The 8,389-nt window shown below is 45.2% G+C and overlaps 1 protein-coding gene across 1 annotated transcript in view; it reads right to left on the reverse strand.

Annotated features, from left to right (window-relative positions):
- RALGAPB (Ral GTPase activating protein, beta subunit (non-catalytic)) overlaps nucleotides 1–8,389 on the reverse strand; it is a gene marked incomplete at its 5' end in the record, with an annotated part of 58,363 nt that overhangs the window by 23,747 nt on the left and 26,227 nt on the right. The window contains 3 exons of the mRNA XM_015425242.1: nucleotides 315–436; nucleotides 7,768–7,900; nucleotides 8,074–8,138. Coding sequence (XP_015280728.1) covers nucleotides 315–436; nucleotides 7,768–7,900; nucleotides 8,074–8,138 — 320 coding nt within the window. The remainder of the gene's footprint in view (nucleotides 1–314; nucleotides 437–7,767; nucleotides 7,901–8,073; nucleotides 8,139–8,389) is intronic.

Here is an 8,389-nt window from a genome sequence, read left to right on the forward strand (position 1 = left end):
GAAAGGAGTTTGTAAGCCGCTCTGAGACTCCTTTGGGTAGTGAAGGGCGGGGTATAAATCCAATCTCTTCTTCTTCTTCAGATGTTCCCTGACTAAAGACAGCAACCCAATATGTGCCTCCTCAGAATAAGTCTCACTTTATTCAACAGGGCATGTTCCCAGGTAAGTGTACAGAGAACACCTACCTAAGGAAGTGGGAAAACCCTCCACAATATTATCAGGAAGGAATCAATGGCTAAGAATGGCAGAGAGTTTAAGGCCAAGTCTCACAGCCTAACAAAGAGTCACAAGAAGAGAGACTGCCCAGGACTTACCTTGGCCAAACCAGAAAGAAGTTCTAATGCAGCCAATGAGATGCTCATGTCTTGTCTCCACTGCACGTTGAGCCTTTGTGTTACCAAATGAATGCTGCGGATCAGGAGTCCGGCTGCTGTATCTGTATGAAGAGCTAGGATATGAACCCCAATACCACACACCACAGGGAAGGAAAACAACTAGGCATTAGTAACACTCAGCAAAGCGATGCTATCAGGCAGAAGCCCAAGCAGCCACAGTATGCACACAAAACAGAATGAACACACTGGTCTGGGAAGAAAAACATTCAACAGCTCACACAGGTTAAATAATATTCAAGTCAACAAGTAGAAGCCACCTGCTAGTTCTAAACTGAAAGCAATAAAATTCTTTGGGCAAGCTGATAACCCCAACACATATTAATAGGTTACTGACAACCAGTTGAATGCAACTACTCCATTCCTCTGATGCTGGTGCATTTTCCCAAGAGCAAGGAGCATTCAGCAGACACACACATCTCCTCTGCTGGCAAAAGATTTCTTGTGCCACAGGCAAGTGCCAGCTCCAGAGGAACGGACTGGTAGGACCCAACCTAATATGCTTGGCTGAAATGTCAAATATTAACATAAATTTAAACTTCTGAAACAATAGTCAGAATTTTAAACTTCACAGCTGCAACAGTTCACATTAAGATGTGGCACCTGAAACCTTTTCTAGAAGAATCTCTTCTCATAAACTGATACTGTTCTCCAATTATGTGAGCACAAAACTTTTCCATGGCCTGAGGACAGGTGGGTATTCCCCCAAACATTGGTTGTGTTCAAGTTAATCCAGCATGTTTTTCCAGGCCCCGGTCACACGGGCCGGATATCGCGGGGGGGAGGCATGGCTGTTTGCCCCGCAGCGAAATAACGCGCGATTGCGTGATCAGGCGTCCCCTCGCGGTCCCGGCAAGGTCCTGTGGCTAGGGGGGAGGTGCCGATCACACAACGGGGCAAAGAAGCGGCGCGGCAAACCGGGTTGTGTTTTGGTTTTTTTAACCTGAAGTATGCGCATGCCCCGTTGGGTGCTTGTGCGCATCCCTGGAGAACTCGGGGGGAAAACCCCTTTTCGCAATGGGGCATGGGCGGGAAACACGATCAGACGCCCGCCCTTGCCCTGCGGCTTCCGGAAACTAGTACCTCCGAGGTACTAGTTTTTTGCCGCGCATCTTCCGCGGGAAGCCTCGGTTGAGCCACGGGAGCTCTATGCTTCCCAGATGTGGCGGTGAGATCGCGCCCACCTATCTTCCGTCTCTCTAGCGTGGCTAATGCTCCATGCGACCGGGGGCCCAGTTAAGCAACTGTCTGGCTGCTGTTTTTGAAAGAGAGACTGTAAACATGGTAGAGGGAACTGCCTACTCAGCAAGGTGTCCTTCATAGCTTAAGAAATTCTGTTAGGAAATGCCTTTGTACTCAGACCTCTTGGGGAAATATTTTGGAATTTTTTTTAACGTTAATTCCTGTTTACCCATGAACTTTGCTACATTAAAGTATACAGGCAAAACTGTGAACGCCACCTTTTCACCCACTTGTTCAGGATGTTGTCTTGCAACATTCACATTTGGCACTCAATAGAATGCTCATGACCAAGTGACCTTTCAAGCATATCAATTGCTATTGTCTTCATGCACTTCAAGAAGTACCCTGTGGCGATGGTAGTGAAGAGAGTCTTTATTCTCACTTCTCAGCCAGGGGAAATAGTAAACATTTAAAGATGAGCAAAAGTGAGTAAACCGGATGCCTTGCTCAAGTGACAGAGCTAAGCTCACAACTGCAAGATACACTGTACCAAAGAAGTACAACTGAATACGACCAGGGCAGAATCCCATCTTTCTTTTGCTCACTTTCAATGTTCTCAGCTCTACGATATGTAACACGTGACAACTGCATTCAAAGCTGTCCATTATTTTTTTAAAAAGTCACTCAAACTGTAAATTAAACTTTCTTTTTGGGTGCCCGACAGACCTAAACTCATAGTTGTTACAGGTTTATGTAAAGTCAACATACAAATGCTCGGACCTTGCAGTGCTGATGCGTGGAGAGGAAGCCCCTTCCAGGTGCACAAAAAAGGAAGGGCTGTCTTGGATTCCCATCCGTCTCTCCCCGTTGCATCTCCCTCCCTACACTGTACAGAACGATATTCTGGAGGGTCCCCTCAATACTCAGGAGCATGTTTTCAGGGAACACAGAGTGCGATAGCAAGGAGGAGGCACCTTTCCAAGAATAAATTTTGCCTTTCGTCCAAACAAAATAATTGCATTACTTAATTCAGTCTTTCCACGGCTCTGCACAAAGACATGTCCTATGATTTTGGACCCAATTTAGGATTTAAAGCCTTTCATGACCTGGGCCCAGCATACTTCACAGAATCTTCTTTCTGTACGAGGCCCTAACTACCAAATGAGATGACCTGATGGGCCACTGCTCTATCTTCCTTTCTTGTAGCAATTCTTCCTTCTTTCAAACTATCCCTTTCCCTTGGTCATGGGCAACAATGACCGCGCAGGACCCCTGCTCAAGTTGGCAGTGCAGCCGGAGTCACCAGCATCACCAGAGCTGGAAACTGGCCCCTCTGACTCCTTGGGAGTTGACAGCTTGCCGCTGCCAGTGCCAGAGACAGTAAGCCCTGCATCTGGTCTTGCAGCAGCCAAAGAGGTACGGCTGCAAACAGAAAGACCACCTGATTCACCTCCGCGGGTGAGCGGCTTCGCAGGGGCAGGGAAGGTGGGTGCTGAGCCCTGAGTACTGACAGGAGTGGCAAAGCCGCTACGGGAAGCACTGCCAGAGGCCTATAAAGCGCCCGCTTGGGGTTGGGCTCTCCGCGGAAGCAATAAGCTGCATCGTGCCCACCCTTGGTTCCTCCCTCCAGACCTCACTCTTGTTTGGATTCCTGGCTTCCTGACCTCCTGCTTCGGATGACGATTCTCTTGGACTCTCGACTCAGCTCCTGTCTCTTCTGGCTACAGCCCCCGGACCGGACCTGCCTCCTGGACCCGTGCAGGCCATGACACCCTTCAGCTACCCACTTTTCCTCAGCCTTTGGGTGCTTATTTTCCAGCACTGCGGCATTCACTTATCTTCCCTCTCTAGACTCCCATTCTTTGCCACTTCCCCATCCAGACGGCTTTTTCCTGTTCCTTTTGGAAGTGCTGCTCTGTCACACAGAAAGCAGTCACCCTCCACGACCTGTTCTTCCCCTGATCCCTGCCAGTTATTTGCCTCCCGCTACTTGGCTCTCCCCCTCTAACAAGGCCACCACTGCTATCACACCCTATCCTGAAGACTGTCTTCCCAAATTGTGCCACTTGTCGCCTCTTCCCAGATATCCCATGCCATTGCATTCCAAGCTCTGAAGTGCACTGCATATGACACGACTCCCCTTCGCAATTCCATGTTGCATCCTGGTGTACCCCCGGGCTTATTCCGCATGAGCATGCCACATAAATACATCCACAAATCAGTTGTAAGCTATATTGTCTTAAGCTATGACAAGATGAAGAATTTACTAAAATCCTTCTGCCCAAAGGCTGTGGAATAAACTCCCTGCTGAGGTGCATAAAAACACCTTTGTTGCTAGTTTGAAGGATAAAAAAGTAAAGTTTGTTTGCATCAACAACCCTTTCAAGTGCTTCAGATACCCTGCTGGTGCCTTACTACTATGGTTTTATGTTGGTCCCTTTATTGCCGTTTTATTACTCTTTTCAGAGAGGGTTTATAGTTTGTTTACACATTTGCTATTGATGTTTTATATTGTGAGTGCCTTCAAGGAGAAACATAGCTGCCTCAGAGGAGGAGAGGATTATTACTTTAAAAATTAAGAACTCTCTAAAGCCAAAAATGCTTGATTTAACCTACTACAAACCAAAGCAGAATCAAGCCGGGCTTATTCCGCATGAGCCTGCCACATAAATACATCCACAAAGGAGTTGTAAGCTATATTGGCTTAAGCCCGGGCTATTTTTGGGCAGGAACGCACAGGAACGGAGTTCCGGCTGGCTTCAGAGTTGGCCACGCCCACTACAGCCAAAACCTCTGCATGTGCGTGGCCACAGAGGGAAGGCCTGGAGAGCAAAAACCCCCCCCGTGACTCCAAGGGGGGCGGGCCAGGGGGGCCTGGATCGGGGAGGCGTTTAAATGCCTCCCCGTGCCTTCCCCAGCCTGTCGAAGGGCCAGCTTGCCCGGGCTTCCCGCAGCCACGGGGCACTCGGGCAAGCCAAGGGTAGGCATGGGGTGTAGCCTAATATGCTAATGAGTTCCTGTTGTTGGGCGTGGCCTGTTATGCTAATGAGTTCCTGCTGGGCTTTTTCTACAAAAAAAAAGCCCTGGCTTAAGCTATGACAAGATGAAGAATTAATTCACTAAAATCCTTCTGCCCAAAGGCTGTGGAATAAGCTCCCTGCTGAGGTGCATAAAAACACCTTTGTTGCTAGTTTGAAGGATAAAAAAGTAAGGTTTGTTCGCATCAGCAACCCTTTCAAGTGCTTCAGATACCCTGCTGGTGCCTTATTACTAAGGTTTTATGTTGGTCCCTTTGTTGCTGTTTTATTACTCTTTTAAGAAAAGGTTGATAGTTTGTTTACACATTTCCTATTGATGTTTTATATTGTGAGTGTCTTCAAGGAGAAACATAGCTGCCTCAGAGGAGAAGAGGATTATTACTTAAAAAATTTAGAACTCTTTAAAGCCAAAAATGCTTGATTTAACCTACTACAAACCAAAGCAGAATCAATGTTCAAAATATGCATTACCCACCCATTTGTTGCATTGCTACTCTAAATGCATGATGTGGAAAAGCATGCCTCAACTTAATATCTGAACTGGCTGTGATAAGAGTCGTCTATGCAGTGCTTTAGCTGAAACTTTTTATGCTATCCTACTATTAAGAAAGGACAATGGCTTGCATGAGCAAGTTAAGTATACAAGTAGCTGGGGCAGGTTCTCACTCTCTGGAAATCTGATGTGCTCAGATGCCGCTTAAGGCTCATAAAAAAACTATAAGGAATCTTCTGCATACAAGGAGGACTGTGTATTTGTTACATAACTTCAGGGCATCTTTTTTTTTTAAGAGGTGCTGGAACTCTCAAGAGGGAAATGAAGGTTTCAATCTGTATACTGAAAACTCACAAACTTCTAAACATTTTAAAAATAATTTTGTTCAAGAGGTTCCGGAATTCGGTTCTGACATGTTCTCCCCCCCCACACACACACACAAAAGCCCTGCAATAATGTTGAAGAAGGTGTGAAAGCAGTAAGCTCGGGTTACACAATTTTTTAAATACTGCTTTACCTAACTGCCAGTCTACGCAGGAACAAGTAATTATTGCCACTCTCATTTGACCTGCTTACCAAAAAAAGGAAGAATTTCTCACATGCTCCAACAACCTCAACTGCAAACTTTAAAGTTCTCCCCTAGTCTATGCAATGATTTGTTGAGCGTATTTATGTTTTTCGGGAAGGAAATTCCATTCTCCGTCTAGGTAGAAACAGATTATCTGCAGCACTCACAAAGTGCGTAGCCAGTGACAGAAAGAGCTAGCTCATTCTCTCAAGACTTGCTTACTAGTCTAGTCAAAGGGAGATCAGACCTAAGCAGAGCTATGACTAAACTAGCTGCTAGGAATGCATGAAGGTGGTAGTGAACTTGTCTGAATCCCCGTTACTGCTCCCAGTTGGGGGGGGGGGTTAATGTAGGCCATGACTTGAGAACATTTTTTGTAAATAAGCTTTTTGTAAATAAGCTTTGATTAAAGATTCACCTGGCATGAGGCAGTATTAAAATTTATTCTCTACTTATTTTAAGTGCCATGTACATTTCTAAATTGCCTACTGAGCAACTTCTACTTTTTGAACATCAAACTGTGCCTTTATTCTCTGCCTACCTGCACTATGTGCAATTATACATACACACGAGAGCCAGTTTGGTGTAGTGGTTAAGTGTGCGGACTCTAATCTGGGAGAACCGGGTTTGATTCCCCACTCCTCCACTTGCACCTGCTGATGTGACTTTGGGTCAGCTGCAAGCTCTGGCACAGCTGTTCTTGAAAAAGAGCAGTTTGTGTCAGAGTTCTCTCAGCCCCACCCACCTCACAGGGTGTCTGTTGTGGGGAGGGGAAGGGAAACGAGTTTGTAAACCGCTCTGAGACTCCAAGTGAAGGGCGGGGTATAAATCCAATCTCTTCTTCTCCTTCTCCTCTCAATATTAGGGTTTTTTGGACTCTTTTATAAAATGTATCAAATAGGCATCGTTTGGCAGCTTTTAACAACTAAAGAAATTCTTCTTTAGGTGTTCTCAATGTCTTATTTAAATACTGAAGAGGTAGCAGCAGCTTCTGAGGGTTTGTGTATTTGGATGGGTACAGGAGAGACCTCTGCCAGGCAGTAAAGGAATCAGAGGCATGGCCCTTGAGGCTGGCCTTCCACCACAGCATCTTAATGCAAACAATATACAAACAAATAAACACGTGCATGTTAACAATGTGAAATGGGAGCATTTCAAGTAAAAAGGAGGACACTGCAGACTATTTGCTGCAGGGGGGGGGGAAATGTCAAGACTGCTATAGACAACAATTATGCACTGTTATGCCGCTTCCTCAAGTCATTTCTAAAAAAAGATAAAATACTGGGGCAGGTGCCATACTCTTTCAACACATTTGCAGTACCACATGAAACACAAAAAACCTCAGGTTCATCTGGTTAATAACAAGCTGTTGGCAGAATGACAAACATTTTGGAGAATCCTGAAGGTCTCTGAAAAGCGGCAACACATGGCACAGATGGGGTTAACACTCATATCGCTCCTTGTAAAATGCGAATATATCAAATGCAAAGCTGAAAACAAGCAAGGAACTGGAACACAACACACAATGTTAAGCGATAGCCTCCATCATTGCCACAGTGAGATCCAATTGCTGCAATTATGGAGCAGCTAAGTGGAAGACATGAAGATGGCACCATCCTACAGAACCCAATGGCATCATTCTACATCTTCAAGTCGTTCCTGGCATAGGGGCAGAAGTGGGGGAGGGCTGGAGCAACAGTAAATGGAATAGGCAAAAGCTGAAGCCCCCTTCCCCACCCAATATATTTAAAACTTCCCATGACACTAGGTGGCCCATCTCCACTGAATCCTATAGGTAATGCATCTCTGTACAGAGACATTCATCTCACATATACCTCACCCAGGTACCTGTTTCATACATAGCCCCTCTTTCCCATTTAAGCCATAATAATGGCTGTCATTTTGCCCCAGTTCATAAAACTAAAGAATTGCAGTCATCTTTTCTGTGTTTATATATTAAGCACAAGTCGGCCAAAATCAACTTTTAAAAATCCCTTCTGGTTTTCATGTGTCTGAAGACATGCATAAAGAAACATGAAAAGTAGAATTCATCAAGGTGGGATATCTTGGTACTTAAGAAATCTATGTCCTTACCATAATCCCTTAGGAGAGCTTGCGCAGGCCTCTCACTGTCAGGAGTAGTGGGCTCTGTGCTTCCTCCACTTGCTGTGCTAATGCCACTGTTTGTGCGACTGTGGCTTTTCAAGGTATTATTTTCACCATCATTCTGTTAAGTTAGAAAGAAGCTTCTGTGAATGGCTGAAGACTATTTGATTATTCTTTCACAGCTAAGAATAACATCACTTGCACTCTTTTTAATGGGATAATCTACTACAATTTAACAGGGCATCTGGCAGCCTTTCTCAAAACCCCAGGACATCTAAAGGAGAAGAATCTTACCGTCTCCATCTGGCAGCCAATGGCTTCTAGAAATGCTGAATCTTGCACAATGTTTAACATTGCACCTGCAGAATAAAAAAAGATAAGACTTCATATCTGATGTTTGTTAAGACAGACCCCCTCCCCCGCAACACCCCAAAAGCAAAACTAAGACACCAACAGCATGTGTATGCTATACGTTACTAGTGATCTTGTTGCTCCTGAAAGGATTCATGGAAGTTCCCTGAAGTTATGAAGACTGTAGGACTCTTTTCAGATCTGTTTTTTTTTGGTAAAACTGGACCCCCACCTTTATTTTTTGTGAAAGCCCATCAAG

Source organism: Gekko japonicus, unplaced genomic scaffold (assembly GCF_001447785.1).
Source record: "Gekko japonicus isolate JY-2015 unplaced genomic scaffold, Gekko_japonicus_V1.1 scaffold3783, whole genome shotgun sequence".
NCBI classification, from domain to species: Eukaryota; Metazoa; Chordata; class Lepidosauria; order Squamata; family Gekkonidae; genus Gekko; species Gekko japonicus.